Source organism: Malus sylvestris, chromosome 8 (genome assembly GCF_916048215.2).
Source record: "Malus sylvestris chromosome 8, drMalSylv7.2, whole genome shotgun sequence".
NCBI classification, from domain to species: domain Eukaryota; kingdom Viridiplantae; phylum Streptophyta; class Magnoliopsida; order Rosales; family Rosaceae; genus Malus; species Malus sylvestris.
In genome coordinates this window covers 10,031,388-10,047,124 of record NC_062267.1, presented here as the reverse complement: position 1 = coordinate 10,047,124, position 15,737 = coordinate 10,031,388, and the positions used below count along the sequence as shown (strand labels likewise).

Genomic DNA, 15,737 nt, shown 5'->3' with positions numbered 1-15,737 from the left:
AAAAAATTTAGGCTAATTTCATTCTTTAATAATTCCGGGCTAAAATTTTAAGGTAGAAGGGTTGAAGCAGAAAAAATGTTTCTGGGCTAAAAGCTAAATTTTCTAGGCTAAAAAATTTAGCTTTTAGCCCAAGGGTTGGAGATGGTTTTAATGGATTGAGATATGCTATTACTTTTCCATTAGTGAAAAAACGGCACCATAATTACAAAATCATTTCGTTTTTATTGAAATTAAAATTTCAAAAATCCAAATATTAAAAGAAAAAGAAAAATTTAAAAGTAAAAAGAGAGGAGAAAATTGGTAATGCACAGCAGTCACCACCCTACTTAATAAGCAAAAATATGGCCGTTGAAATTTAAAAAAAAAAAAGAGAGGGTAAAGCCGGTCTTGGAAGGGGTCGGCATCAAGTTCTACGTGGCAAAATCTGTACCGTTCGCCGCCTCAAACCTGTACCGTTCGTCCCTTCAAACTCGAGGTTTGAAACTTCAAGAGTCCGCCCCTTTATGTTTGAATAGAGCTCCGGACCATTTCACTCTCTCAGCCTCTCTCTACTCCGCACTGTGTGTGAGCAGATCGTTTTTCAAATTCTCCCTTTCTTCGATTCGATCGTCAAATGTGCTCTGTTGCGATCGTCGTCGACCTTCTCTCTCAGTGGAATCTCTGCTCTTCGCTCTTCCAAGCTCAGTTCGGTAAGTGATTTAGGGTTTTCCTTTGACTAGAGTTGAATGTTCTGTTTTGTATTGATCCCAATATTTTTTTATTGAATCTAGTGATTGAAGCTTTTCTGTCTCAGATTTGAAGTTCTCTGCGAGTTGGGATTGATTGAATTTTGAATCTTTTCGATAATTTGTTAGTGTGTGAAGGATTATCTGCTGGGTTTTGATAGAAATTTTCGTTGATTTTTAGTTAATTTGATTTAGATACAATCGATTTACAAATTTACTCTACCCCATTATTCAGTTTGAAATCGAGGACTCGTTGAAGTTGTAGTGGATAAAATTTGGTGAATTTTGTGTTTTTGTGTGCCAACTTTGATTTTATCTTCGAATTACTAAGCTTTTGCTGAATCAAATCACAATTGAGGTTAGATTATCAATTCTTAATTTGTAGTTTGTTAGTTCTCCATATGCGGTTTCATTTCTTGATGAGTTTCTATCATCGATTTTGAGCTGAATGTCTCTTAATTTGTAGTTTGTTAGTTCTCCCCAATGTTACCATGCTTTTTTATTTTTGTATATATACATATAAGTGATACGTTTAAATGCTTGTTGCTGGATTTATGCGAGTCTTATTCTGATGCGGTAATTGCCATATCAAATTATTCTCATTTGTTTCCCCGTTTCTGATGGGATCATCTGTATACATTTGGTCTGTACCGATCTATCCCGAATTTAATACAAATTGATTCATTGAGTAAGAGCGAATATTTATATTCCAATTTTCAGACCTCTTCAAATTGATTTGGGAATTTGAATTTGTTAGGTTATACTCTTGATCTCATTTGTGGAATGTCTCATAACTTTCTTGTGTTTTTGCAGTTTGTGGGTCTTCTGTGCAACAAGGTCGGCCCCACCATTGCTTAGGGTGATTATCATGATTTGGAGTCCAAATACTAGAGAGAGTCGTCGAGTAGGAGTCGGATTATGCAGCTTGACTTGTGTGTTGTTTAACTATGGAAGGTGAAAGAACAAATTCTACTCCTTCAGAAGTGCTCGGTGACAACAATCAGAAAGCTCGAGCTCTCCATGGGTAATTCTGTTGAAGACTATTCATTGTTCTGTTGATGTCATTTCCAGTTCTCCATTTTCCTTTGACAATCTCCTTCATTTAAAATTAATTTCCTTCATGTTTATTCCTGTCAACCTACTCGATTGTCTTCAGTGAAATGAAAGAAGGATAATGCACACAAGGATGTGTTCAGTGTTTTCTGAAAACTTTTAAACTAAAGTGCTTATGTTCACTGATCATTAAGACATTATCTTACCAATTACAGGGGTGTCGTGTGTGAGTGCGTGCGTGTGTGCATTGTTTGATCTTATATGTTATAGGACTCTCTCTCTTTCTCGTTTTTTTCTTTTGGTTTAGTATGGTAAAATTCTCCTTGACTGGGAGTAAGTTATGCAACTCAATTTTTTTCTGATATCTAAGCAACTCTTTTGTAGGAGGACTAGTGGGCCTACGAGGCGTTCTACGAAGGGACAATGGACACCTGAAGAGGTAGATTTTCATTTTAAATTAGATGCCTTAAAAAAAGATGCATAAGGTTATGGCTTGGTGCATATTAACACCTGATGTAAAAAGTAGCTGTTGTACCTTGGAAGTCGAAATTTTTACAAAGAAAATTTCAAAATTATTTAAGCTACTTTATTTGATACATCATTGATATTTCAAATCTCAAATTACTGTGTATTGTTTAATGCATTGTCCTAGCTATATGCATATTTGTCATTCATTCTTTATCCCTCTTCCTGTATGAAATATGTGGCGGACAATAATTTATTCTGTCCATGCAGGATGAGATCTTGCGGAGGGCTGTTCAGCGTTTTAAAGGAAAGAATTGGAAAAAAATAGGTATTATTGTGATACCAATGTGTCCATCTCTGTTAGCATGTCATGAGACTAAAGATAGTTTTTACTAAACTTTAGCCTTGTTATATCTCTCTCTCTTGCTCTCTTTCTCCCCCAGTATTTGAATTGATCAAACATTTTTATCTCAGTTGATGCTACTTTTTAATTTATCTATTTTCAATACATTTTAAAATTGGAATCCTGGCTATTATTAGCGGAGTGTTTCAAGGATCGGACTGATGTGCAATGCCTACATAGATGGCAGAAAGTCTTGAATCCCGAACTGGTCAAAGGTCCGTGGTCTAAAGAGGTATCGCATCTCACTACTTGCATCTTATTTTTGTGTTCGTTCGTCGCCTCATTTGTTTTTTGAGATTTTTGTCTGATCAACTCATATTTCTCTTTTTTACATGCAATGTTTCCTTACTATTCTGCAAAATTGATTAGGAGGATGATGTTATTATTGAGTTGGTGAAAAAATATGGTCCAAAAAAGTGGTCCACTATTGCACAGCATTTACCTGGACGTATTGGTAAGCAGTGTCGGGAAAGGTATGATAACCGAATTTCCTGTGGATGATTTCATTGATACAATCCTGTAACTCTTCAATCCTGATCTAGTATTTGTTTCTTTGTCTTACCACGTTGGAACTACTTTTAGGTGGCATAATCATCTTAATCCTGGCATAAACAAAGAGGCATGGACACAGGAAGAGGAGTTGGCTCTGATTCGTGCTCATCAAATGTATGGGAACAAATGGGCAGAGCTAACGAAGTTCTTGCCTGGAAGGTATGCCCATATGTTATCTAGAGGCAAAGAGTCTCTGTTATTTCTGTATACATTTAAAAAAATGAATGTCTTCCATTGCTACTACTGTATGTCCTTTTAGTCTGGTGCACTGGCAATAATTGTGATATATCTATACTTGCATGGTCAACAGGACAGACAATGCTATAAAAAATCACTGGAACAGTTCTGTGAAGAAGAAGTTGGATTCTTACTTGAAATCAGGTTTACTTACACAGTTTCAAGGAATGCCTCATGTTGGAAATCAAAGCCAACACATGATGTCATCTTCTTCAAGGATGCAGAGCAGTGGAGATGATAGTGGTGCCAAAGGTGCAGAAGCCGAAGAAATTTCAGAATGCAGTCAAGATTCAACCGTTGCTGGTCGCTCTGCACAAATGGCCAATGTGGTACCACATCCTATAGAGGAATTTCAGAATAATGAAGTATCCCATTTAGCAAATGATCCAAGCTTCAGTCCAGTATCTTGTTCAGAACCATATTACCCATCTATAGGAGAAGCCAATGTTTCCATCCCAGAAATACCTCCTGAATTGGTTTGCTCCAAATACCTGGAACAAAATTTCTCACATGATGCTGGAGCTTCGATGAGTGGGGATTTCCAGTTAAATTTGCATGAGTTACCTAACATTTCTTCACTAGAATGCGGCCAGGAATCATTAAGGATGCATGGAGGGGTGGAGGCTCCGTTTCAAACTTCTACTTCCATGGGGAACATGGCCGTGGGTTCAGTTAAATCAGAGCACATGTTGATATCTGACGATGAATGCTGCAGGGTATTATTTTCAATGAATGATGGGTGTTTTCCCTCTAGAAATTTTACAGATGATTCAAATATGGTTGATTTGGGTGCTTGCACAGATTCAGTACTTCTACAACCATCAAACCTCCAAATATCTGACCCTGGCAGAACTTCAGCTTCACAATTATATCATCCTCTGAATTCTGGTGTAATTGGAACTTCTTGCTCTCAGGTAGTTTCTGCTCATGAAACTCCACTGATATATGCTGGAGAACCTACTCATTTATTCATAGTTCAAGATCAAGAGTTTGTGACAAGTTCAAATGATGGATTTATCTATACTAACGAGTCTGCCAGTTCTCCCTGCAAATCCGATCTGGTTAGTGATTCTTCAAAACTAGTCCCTGTAAATACATTTGCTTTGGGATTGGACGCGCAAACTTGTCCTGTGGATGTGAGTTCAAATGAGCAGACAGAACAGCAGGATGCTGGCTCTCTATGTTATGAACCTCCTCGCTTTCCAAGCTTGGATATTCCATTTTTTAGTTGTGATCTTATACAATCTGGTAATGACATGCAGCAAGAATATAGCCCCCTCGGCATTCGTCAGCTGATGATGTCTTCTATGAATTGCCTCACTCCATATAGGTTATGGGATTCACCCTCGCATGAGGGTAGCCCTGATGCCTTGCTAAAAAGTGCTGCTAAAACTTTTACAGGCACGCCATCTATTTTGAAGAAACGACACCGAGATTTGTTGTCTCCATTGTCGCCATTGTCCGATAGAAGATTTGATAAAAGGGTTGGGACTGACGTGACCTCCTGCTTGGCCAGAGATTTTTCACGTCTAGATGTTATGTTTGAAGATACAGAGAACAAAGAAGATTCACTTTCTCCATCATCTGATCAGAAAAGTAATTCTGATGCCTCTGTTGAAGATAAAGAGAACAAGGGTACCTGTGAAAACAAAGTAGAAAAAGGGATTGACAGCACCGCAATGTCAGATGATGGAACTGCACAGAAAGATGTTGATGACGGTCAATCCCAGGAAAAGAGAAAGCAGTTCCAACAAACTTCTGATGTTGATGCTGAGAGTAAGGTTGATCTCGTCCCAACTACACAAAGTGTGAGTTTCTCGTGCATTTATTTTGCTGGCTTTATATCCTGTGCATCTTCTGAAGGATAAATATTGTACTGGCCAATCACCTAATATGGGTTTTACTGGCCAATCACTTAATATTGGTGGAATTTATATTGCATTTGTTTGTAGTATTAATTTCTCTTATTGCACTTTTCAGGCACAACCTTCTGGAGTTCTTGTTGAACGTAACACAAATGATCTGCTACTGAATTCTCCTGATGTAGTTGGTTGTAAAGCTGAAAAACCCTTCGGCTCAACTGCTAGAACTCCTAAAAGTCTCTTACGTAAAAGCTTTGAAGCCACCAACCCAGGAGTTCCTTCTAAATCTTTCTCTGCAAGACAATGCTCATCTGTTAAAACCCCCACTATATGCGTAAAGAAGCATGAAAGTCTTGCAGATAAATGCTTACAATCTGGTTCTTCGTCAGTTCCCCAAGAGACATCTGGTGATAATGCCGGCAATGATGTCAGTATTGAAAGCATGTAAGATTTTGTCATTGTCATTGTTTCCGGCATATTCGGCATGTAAGATTTCTTGTAGTTCTAGAATTCTCTCAATACCTGATCCTGACGGGTTTCATTGGTGACGGTGTTTGTTTTTCTAGGTTCGGTGGTACTCCTTTTAAGAGAAGTATCGAATCTCCTTCCGCATGGAAATCTCCTTGGTTCATCAACTCCTTCGTCCCCGGCCCTAGTGTTGATACTGAAATTACAATTGAGGTAACCACAATTTCTGGCAGATGATTATCTTCTCAAATTACGTGGTCATGGGTCAGTTATTAATATAATGCAATGCGATTTTCCTCTCTCCAGGATATAGGGTTTTTCATGAGCCCAGGGGATAGAAGCTATGATGCCATTGGGCTGATGAAACAGATAAGTGAGCAGAGTGCTGCTGCCTATGCCAATGCCCAGGAGGTTTTGGGAAACGAAACTCCTGAAAGTTTATTCCAGGAAAGACAGAAAGACCGAGATATTGCGGGCCTCGAGAACAAGCAGGGGCTACCTAATCAGCCGGGGAGTGCTTCTCTTTCGGGTTCCGATGTTCTGGTAGGATCCGTTTTATTTTTCGTGTAGGCTTTTCGATTATTTTCGGCTCCCAATGGTTTGTTTTGGTATCATTGTAACGAAATGAGCTGATCATGTTGGGAACATTTTTGTAGGTGGAGCGTCGCACCCTCGACTTCAGCGAATGTGGGACGCCGGGGAAGAAGGGAACAGAAAATGTAAAGTCTGCGTCTAATGCCAAAAGCTTCTCAAGTCCGACTTCTTATTTGTTGAAGGGTTGCAGATAAGTAGCCTCCTGTAAGAAGGTTGCCCTAGTTCTTTTGTTTGGGTCCTTAGATTTTGTTATCCATATATGTATGTAGTTCTGTCTCTCCTTTTTTATTTATTTATTTTTCTTTTTAATTTTTTGTTACAACGTCTGGATCAAGTTAACTAATTGGTTGAAAAAAAAGAAATTTGTTCATGAGCTATTCAATGTGTCTTTGTATTCGTGTTTTTTTATTACCCTATTGGGAATTTAACTGTTCCACTTAGGATTACATTCCACTTAATGACAAATAAAAATTACTTTCTACCATTGGTGAAATTTGAAGACTGTTTGGAAGGACTTGCATGGAACGTGTTTACTGCCACAAGATGTTCTGTATCCAATAATACATTGCCTGGTGCAAGTTTTTTCCACATGATAGTATATTATCGAATCGAGACGACACGTGACGGTAAACCCGTTTCATGTAAGTTGCTTTGATTTGAGATTGATTCTCTAGATAGAAAGTGATAAAAAGTGACGTGTTATAGTAGTATAAGTGTTTTAAATATAAGGGCGTTGAAACTTTTAATGGAAAACCAAGTACTTTTTTATGAAACATCTGAGATTTGTTCTTGAGAAAACCATTCTATAAGCCAGAAGCAGCTAAAAGTGCGTTTATTCGTCAGAAATCGCTTTAGCCTTCCAAAAGCAATTATAAATACAGTTGGTTTTCAGTAGACTAATAAGTAGCCCCGCTTTACAAACAATTTTCACCGTTTAATTTCTAAAAGTCAATATTAGAATCAATTGTCACCGTTCATTTTTCAAAACTACTCAATCTTCACATTTCATTATTCAAACTACGTCGTCCCAGACTATTGAAACCCAAAAGTTTCCAAAAATTACGAAACAATGGTATACGAAAAAGATATATTTGAAGACCCAAAAACTTTTAATTTGGCATGAATATTTCGCAAAATTTGACATGAATGCATATAATTGTAACATGGGGAAGGTCGAAAACAAAACTAAAAAATCCTTAGATTTTCTTTATTTTATCTTTAGTCGGAGAAATCTTTAACCTCATCTAATAAGGTAAAACAATTATTACAACAAAACTGTAGAACGGGAAGAGTCCAATATTGGAGTCGGCTCACAAGAAAATGTTGCCTTCCAAACATATGACTAGGCAGCGCGAGTAACAGCGGCATGTATTGCCTCTGTAAGATGAGGGACGGTCCTCGAGCTCAGACCCGCCATGCTAATCCTCCTGCAAAAACGAAGAACAAAATTAAATCGATCGCCTCATTCTGCAAATGCTCACTCTACTTGCGTCAAGACGTGTGTTTAGATATTAATATTCGCTAAGGAGTCTGCTACGAAATTTCTATCCTAGATGTAATTAATGATAACAGACGGACAAATCCTTGACGTAGAGAAGATTAGGCTTCGTTAAATAAAAGAACTCATGATTAATGCTGATTGATTACCCGTCAGATGTCATGTAAATATGGTACTCTTTAGTCATGAAAGCAACTTGCTCGGAGTTCAATCCGGTGAAGGTAAACATTCCGATTTGCTTGATGATGTGGCTCCAGTCACCCGGTGTGCCTGTGGAATAGAAAACTCAGCAAGGTGAAATAACTATGCAAACGGCCATGGGAATTCATAAAAGTTATGTTTGTATTTCTTCACCCTATAACTTTTCCATCCGCACGTTGATTAAAAAACTATATGTCCGACGCAGATCAAATGAGTTTGACATTGGTACTTTTAGTTAGCCCAAGACTGTCATATACGCATATGGAAATACTCACCCTTGGCACGCAAGGATTCAAAAAGTTGATGACGCATGCTGATGATACGATCAGCCATTTCCTTCAACTCAATTGTCCACTCATTGAACAAATCCCTGACCACAGAAGAATTAAGTGATAAGGTAACTAGAAATCAAATAGGGAAGGAAAAACTATTTCCGGGTCGGAGTTCAATAACTAGCTGATGATACATCAAGTCAATTATTGTCATTTTGCACGTATATGAACAAGAATCAAAGAGTACCTATCCTTGAGGATGGTAGCTACAATTGATGCACCATGAATGGGTGGGTTCGAGTACATGGGCCTGATCACAAGCTTGAGTTGGCTCTCAACCTTGCTTGCAACATCAGCATTCTTGCAGACCTATGTTCAAGTAGAATTTTCAACAACCAATTTAATCAAGAACAATTTAAGATGTATGGCAAGTATGGAGTTTTTTCATATTAAATTTTGGTGGGATGCATCAAAATAAGGGAACTCACAACTGAAAGTTATGGGATGAGTCTTACAATGCTTAGGGCTCCAACACGTTCGCCATACAGACCCATGTTTTTTGCATAACTTTGAGCAATAAGGCACTCTCCACCATCAGCAGCAAACCTACGAACAGATTGTGCATCGCCATCCAAACTTCCACTGGCAAAACCCTACAAATACAAGAAAACAGTTCACCATGAGAAGTTGGAATAGCATGATGTTAAACAGAAAGAAGAAACTAGAGTGTAGAGAAATTGGAACTCTACACGCGGTCTACCTGATAAGCACTGTCGAAGAAAGGTAATAATTCTCTTGATCTCACGAGCTGTCTGATCTGCTCCCACTGCTCAAGAGTTGGATCAACACCGGTGGGGTTATGAGCACATGCATGGAGAAGTACAATTGCTCCAGCTGGGGCAGAACTGAGGTCTTCTAAGAGGCCTGTTAACGAAATGAAAAGAGTATTAAACCAGAAAGAAGAATAGAAACGTTATAAGGCCTGCTGCAATTTACCCCACGAGGGAAGAACTATTAGTAAATTAAAAAATAATGTCAGAAGATGAAATAGTTGGGGGAAAGAAATTCAACTGTGATAGAGATAAGAAGAAACTATGAACAATTCTAGTTCTAAACCTTGGAAGTTGAGACCACGAGTTGCTGGATCATAATACCGGTAACTTTTCACAATCAACCCTGCCAGAGTGAAAACTTTTGTGTGGTTTCCCCATGTCGGCTGGGGTATGTATATTGTGCGCTGTGGTAAAATAAATGAGGTTAAGTTTGCTGAACTATTATCAACACAATAGTAGAAACAAGAGACGATGCAACAAGTAAGCACTTACTTCATGATAATGCTTTGCCAAAAATTCACCTCCAACTCTCAATGAGCCAGTTCCCGACAGACATTGAACAGTAGTAATCCGGTTCTCTTGAATAGCAGGGCTGTGACAAGCAAGTAAATTCTATGCTTGAAACCCGGTAAAACAACTGATAAATCCACCTCCGAACAAAACATGATAAAGCAAAAAGGATAGGATAAGGCATCAATTAGTCTTTTATACCTGTCAGCACCAAGAATCAGCCTAGCGCTCAGCTTATTGAAATCTGCCAGTCCAACGATAGGAAGGTATTCCTTAACGCGTGACCTGGATGTAATGAGGAATCGAACCATAAGTCGATGATTAACGTCACAAACCAATTTAACGTCAATAATGTTAGCTTCTTAAATTAATAGCGAAATCAATTTACTGACAACAATATAGCTTACATGTCATTAACGAGCAGCTGTTCGGCTTTTCTCACCACATTCAGAACAAGTGGTTTTCCCTCCTGTCATTCCACGAACACAAAGGCGGTTAAGAAATTAACAAATTCGCAAAGGACGATAACAAAACTAGTGCCACTGCCTTTGAAATGAAAATCATTCAGTCACAAAGACGTGCATAATTTTGACAATGAAACAAACATCAGCTCTGTGTGTGAGCCGGCACGCTCGAGTCCCATACATTAGAGAACATACATTTCGCTAACAATACATAGTAAAGCTTTGTAATCATGTTAAATTCAGTCCAAAACAGACTCACCTCGGTTCGATAAGCACCAACACCCAAATTCAGCTTAAGAGGGCTTTGATCCTTGTTATAAGCAACAGTCACCTGTTCATATTTTCAAAAGATTTGTCAGGGATTAATACGATCGATCTTCAGCTAAACATAAACACGCGCGATCAAACTAATTTATGTATCACGATCAACAACAGGGCTAAAATTGCTCCGAAATCGAAAACCGAAAAGGATTTTAGGCACGAACGATCAAAATACAGATAGACATTCAAATCAATCACCAAAATATGAATACTGTTCAGCTTAATCGCAACCGAAATCAAAGCTCCCGCACTACAAATGACATGAAAATATGAAATCTCGTAAACTGATTTACGCAAAGATCAAAAGCTTTAGTGAGAGAGAGTACCCCAAGGATTGGATCCTCGGGAGCGCGAACGACGTGAGCGAAGACGGAATTGGCGTGGGCGGAAGTTGGCGAGGCGGAGATGGAGTTTTTGTGAGCATCCATGGCGGAGGACGATTGATCTTCTTCGGCAGCGAGGTGTCGCACCAGAGCGTTTTGCCTCCGATCACTACTAGTAAAGGAAGTAGAAGAACTGTGGGCGCGGGCTGATGTACTGATGTGAACTGTAGGCGCATGTTAGGCAGTTTTATTCGTTCAGGAGCTTAAAATACGCCTTTTTCGTCACGCGCTGTGTAAAGCGTCTTGACTGTCGGGCAATCGGGCAATTAAGCTTTTAATATTCTTATAATTTTTTATCTTTAACGGATAAGAACACAAATTAGAAAAAAAAATATTTTAATTTGACATCTCAGTTGGGATAGAGTATTTTACACAATGTTATTATGCCAGATTAACTATAAAAAAGAAATTTAACATTTTAATTTGACATTTTTATTAAGGATGGTTTAAATAATTAAGGACCAACCAACGCACATATTCTATTACATTCTTTTTCCTTTTCCTTTTTTTCCTTATTGGGTGAACCTAAACCATTATCCATTGTTGAGGTAAAAAAATGTCACATGCAAGTCCAATTAAGTTTCAAGATCCAATTGTCATACGAGCCTCAAGTCAAACATTTACATGTAAAGGTGTCGGACAATGAAAGGAATATATTCACAATCATGCCATGCTACGGTAATTAAGTCAAATATTTATATAAATCACGCCATACCCATGCATATTCGTCACGCCAAGAGCTCTATCATGCTAACCACTATTCACGCTAAAATAAGCTCAAATCACATGCTTAGGGTTTGTCAAGTGAATTGTGGTGTGGATGGTTATGAAAGTTTATCGGGCTTATGTGGAGTCAAGATTATGGAAGACTTTGGTTGCTTGGGTGCCCAAAGATCCAAGCCCAAAACCTTTGAGGTTCATGTAGGTAAGCTTGGGAGAGAACCAAAACTTAGTTTCCCTTTTTCCCAAGGAGTTAACCAACTTAGTTAGGGAGAAACCAAATCCTCTAGCCTTGTAATCACGTGAATGTCCAACCAAACATGCATTAATGGCTAACTTTCGCTTTCCAACTCACGTAGAAGTTCAACACATGAAAGCCATGGGGCACGCTACCAGATATAGCGCATGTGGAAGGCTGACTCGGGAAGGCACCGCCTTGGGAAGAAGGCATGGTGCAGGTTTTAGAAGGTGGCAATGCCTAGTCATCTTGCACCTAAACGAGAGTGGCAGAAGAACTAGGGAGAAAGGAAAAAAAGAACTACGCTACAATTAGAGATTCCTTGAAAAAGAATCATTCAATTACAAATATACGTCAGCAACCTTAGAGAAGGGGATCTATCATAACATAGAGCCTCAAAGCTTGGAAGGAGGAGATACCTGCAACCTTGGTGTTTTCCGTCGCTTTTCCTCTGAAGATCCCAACCATCAGAAGCCTTGTTACCACCCTAGGAAACCCAGATTATCCAACCTAGAATACCATACAACGATGCAAACTTTTCCTCTCATACCAAACTGATAAACTTCTAGCGTCCACACCATGTCTCTCTTTATCAAGTCATTATTTTTGCCTAATCATGTCATCTTCGAGTCTTTAATCTAACCGGAATATTTTCTAAGACAAGCTAACTTTTTCGAGATATCGGGACATGCACAAAACCGAACCAAGAGAGACAAGAGAACATTCTCAAAGTCTAGGTCCACCTTGACCTAAAAGTCCCCCAGCACCCATCCAAGAATGGTGATGTGACATGGCTTACCTAATAATCTAGGAACTAAACTGTAATTTACATGTGTGTGACTTAGCCGAACTCTCCATCTCCTTAGTGTAAAATATATCATTGTAATAAAAGAACATTTGTAATTTAAATGTTTAAATGAATCTTTAAGCACACAACGTTCTTCCTTTGTTTTTGAATTTTTTTTTATTAAAAACAAGTAATTAGATCTATAAATAAAAATAAAACAAATAATATAGTTTTAAATTTTAATAGAGTATTGTCACTATTAGCCTGCATATCTTATCCTGCATAATCTTATCGATCTTCTGACAGAAATAATCAATAAGATTAAGTCCACAGAAAACACAATCTACAATATAAGGGCGGGATGCACGGTAATGGTATGTTAATCTTCATCCTGTGAAGAATATCAATAGAGTTTTCTTATGTAATCTAGAGAGAGAGAGAGAAATAGACGAGTTTAGAGAGAGAATTGTAGCTGAATTATACTTTCTGTATTGAATGAATGAATTCTTACATTACATAATACAAGTATATATACATGTGACTTTCCTTACTCACTAAGTATTCTATACTAACTGTTTTAACTACCACAACGACCTTATCCCTTCATCTTTTGACACTTGTCACAATCTGACAGTTCTTTATCTTTACATCCCCCCTCAATCATATGTTGGGAAGAACCTAGCATAAGATTGGAACAATGATGCTGAAACAAGGGTGCAGACAGTCCATATATCTGCAAACTGTTCTTTGGATGACACATGAAGCACATGAAGATCGCCGCGAATAACACGTTCTCGCACAAAATGATAATTGATTTCAATATGTTTCACTCTGGAATGGAAGACAGGATTAGAGGAGAGAGCAATGGCAGATAGGTTGTCACAATAAAGAACCGGTGCAGTGAAAATTGGAATACATAGAGCACACAGGACTTGCTGTATCCATGCTAACTCAGCAGCTGCGATTGCCAAAGCTCTATATTCGGCTTCTGTCGATTGTATGGAAACCGTGTGTTGCTTCTTCGATGCCCAAGATATAGGACTCGAACCAAGATATACAATATGACCAGAAGTCGATTGTCTATCATTTGGGTCACCCGCCCAATCGGCATCACTATAAGCCTGTAATTGGAGCTTGCTTGTATGAAACTGAAGACCATAATGCAATGTGCCACTGAGATATCGCAAGATGCGCTTGACAGCTACAACATGGGAATCCAAAGGATTATGCATAAACCGGCAACATTGATTTACAGAGAAGGCAATATCAGGCCTTGTAAATGTCAAGTATTGCAAGGCTCCCACAATACTTCGATATTGATGTGGACTGTGATAAGGAGTCCCTTCCGTCTTAGACAACCTGTGGTAAGGTAAACATGGTGTGGCACAAGGTTCGGAATCCTGCAAGTCTACCTATTCTAGTAGATCCTTGATATATTTAGTTTGTGAAACAAAGAGACCATGAGGCTGATATGTAATCTGTAACCCTAAGAAATAATGAAGCGGACCCAAATCTTTCATTTCAAACTCCTTGGCTAAAGCTTGGAAAACATCATCAATCAACTGAGATGAGCTGCCAGTGAGGATGATATCATCCACATACAAAAGAAGAACCACAGTACCAAGATGAGTGTGCCTCACAAACAATGATGAATCTGCTAGAGAAGCTTTAAAACCCAATCCTGGTAAGAAACTTGTAAATTTTTCATTCCAAGCTCGAGGAGCTTGCTTTAAGCCATAGAGTGACTTATTAAGTTTGCACACATAATTGGAGGAATGAACTGAACTTTCAAAGCCTTGTGGTTGAGACATGTATACTTCTTCATGAAGATCACCATGAAGAAATGCATTCTTCATATCCAGTTGCCGCAAGGACCATTGAAACTGAGCTGCTAATGCCAAAATCAACCAAACAGTGGTAGGTTTCACTACAGGACTAAAAGTTTCATTGTAATCCACACCCTCTTCTTGACTATAACCTTTTGCAACTAACCGGGCCTTATATCTTGCCACTGATCCATCAGGATTTGTTTTGATTCGATAGACCCACTTACAACCGACTAGGTTTTTAGAAGACGGCAATGGAACAATGGACCAAGTATTCTGAGATTTTAAGGCAGTGATCTCATCTTCCATAGCAACAACCTATTCTGGAATTTTAATAGTAGACTTGAAAGTTGCAGGTTCTGAAACTGGGATAGAGGACTTAACTGTTGCTGAAAACACCTTCTTCTTAGAGATGCCACTCTTAGATCGAGTTTGCATAGGGTGCAAGCTCACTGATGGTATTCGAAAGACAACTAGCAGATTTTCAGGTTGAAAATCTGGATCATCAGGGAGCAAGGACTGTGTAGGTTCTGCAGGTAATGCAGTAGGTAATGTAGGAGAAAGAGGATATTCCACAAGTTCTAAATTAGTAAGTGGGGTGGACATGGAACACTTTGAGGCATTAGTAGGGGTAGAAGGTGAACACTCTGGAGCTTTAGGTAGAATTGGTGCAACTACAGTATTATGAGAATTGACTAATGAAGGAAGAACATGTGGTTGTACTTGTAGTGATGGAGATGGAATGCGTGGTGATGTACTGGATGTAATGATGGAAGAATAAGGAAAGGTAGTCTCATCAAATAAAACATGTCGAGAAACATAGATTTTGTTGGTAAGAGGATTGAGACAAAGATAGCCTTTATACTAACTGGCATAGCCTATGAATATGCACTGTGAAGTTTTAGGTTGCAGTTTACTAGAATTCAAATGTTTTAATAGCGGAAAGCAAGCACAACCAAAAACTTTAAGGTGAGATATGGATGGTGAGGTTCCAAACAAGCACTGAAATGGTGATGACATTTGTAGTGTGTGACATGCCATTCTATTTATAAGATAAACAGAAACAGCACTAGCATGAAACCAAAATTTATGTGGTAAGGATGCGGTTTGAAGAAGAGTAACTGCTGTTTCAAGGATGTGTCTATGCTTCCTTTCAGCAAGACCATTATGTTGAGGAGTATAGGGACATGACTTTTGATGAATGATAACCTTTTGGAGTAAATAGTGTTTGAATTTATGACTGGAGTATTCACCCCCACCATCACTTTGAAACACTTTCACAGTTGCAGAGAGTTGAGTGATCAGAAAACTGTGAAAATTAACAA

At 38.5% G+C, this 15,737-nt stretch overlaps 2 protein-coding genes across 3 annotated transcripts; one reads left to right on the top strand and one right to left on the bottom strand.

Annotated features, from left to right (window-relative positions):
* Positions 1-499: 499 nt before the first annotated feature.
* On the top strand, positions 500-6,736 carry LOC126631919 (transcription factor MYB3R-1-like). 2 transcript variants are annotated; one of them, XM_050302124.1, is made up of 12 exons: positions 500-689; positions 1,539-1,749; positions 2,163-2,217; positions 2,514-2,571; positions 2,784-2,878; positions 3,016-3,119; positions 3,229-3,357; positions 3,509-5,216; positions 5,416-5,741; positions 5,864-5,978; positions 6,072-6,308; positions 6,422-6,736. In XM_050302124.1, the coding sequence occupies exons 2-12, from the start codon at positions 1,673-1,675 to the stop codon at positions 6,551-6,553; spliced, it is 3,036 nt and encodes a 1,011-aa protein (XP_050158081.1). In that variant the 5' UTR covers positions 500-689; positions 1,539-1,672; the 3' UTR covers positions 6,554-6,736. The 2 variants fall into 2 exon arrangements, with proteins under 2 accessions (XP_050158081.1, XP_050158080.1); XM_050302123.1 differs by having other exon boundaries at positions 501-689; positions 3,509-5,243.
* An 805-nt stretch (positions 6,737-7,541) lies between these two features.
* On the bottom strand, positions 7,542-11,026 carry LOC126631920 (aspartate aminotransferase, cytoplasmic). The gene is made up of 12 exons (XM_050302125.1): positions 10,785-11,026; positions 10,397-10,468; positions 10,081-10,142; positions 9,875-9,958; positions 9,656-9,755; positions 9,447-9,567; positions 9,091-9,254; positions 8,846-8,983; positions 8,578-8,699; positions 8,334-8,428; positions 8,007-8,127; positions 7,542-7,786 (listed from the first exon to the last, which is right to left on the bottom strand). The coding sequence occupies exons 1-12, from the start codon at positions 10,884-10,886 to the stop codon at positions 7,702-7,704; spliced, it is 1,266 nt and encodes a 421-aa protein (XP_050158082.1). The 5' UTR covers positions 10,887-11,026; the 3' UTR covers positions 7,542-7,701.
* Between the last annotated feature and the right edge of the window lie 4,711 nt (positions 11,027-15,737).

What these genes read in the sequence shown, in the direction of transcription:
- LOC126631919 (XM_050302123.1), top strand. Translation starts at nt 1,673, where the DNA reads ATGGAAGGTGAAAGAACAAATTCTACTCCTTCAGAAGTGCTCGGTGAC. An exon ending in GACAATGGACACCTGAAGAG is followed by an intron (nt 2,218 to 2,513) that starts GTAGATTTTCAT and finishes CTGTCCATGCAG; the next exon opens with GATGAGATCTTGCGGAGGGC. An exon ending in TCGTCCCAACTACACAAAGT is followed by an intron (nt 5,244 to 5,415) that starts GTGAGTTTCTCG and finishes TGCACTTTTCAG; the next exon opens with GCACAACCTTCTGGAGTTCT.
- LOC126631920 (XM_050302125.1), bottom strand. Translation starts at nt 10,886, where the DNA reads ATGGATGCTCACAAAAACTCCATCTCCGCCTCGCCAACTTCCGCCCAC. An exon ending in CTGATTCTTGGTGCTGACAG is followed by an intron (nt 9,756 to 9,874) that starts GTATAAAAGACT and finishes TGCTTGTCACAG; the next exon opens with CCCTGCTATTCAAGAGAACC. An exon ending in GTGTTGGAGCCCTAAGCATT is followed by an intron (nt 8,700 to 8,845) that starts GTAAGACTCATC and finishes ACTTGAACATAG; the next exon opens with GTCTGCAAGAATGCTGATGT.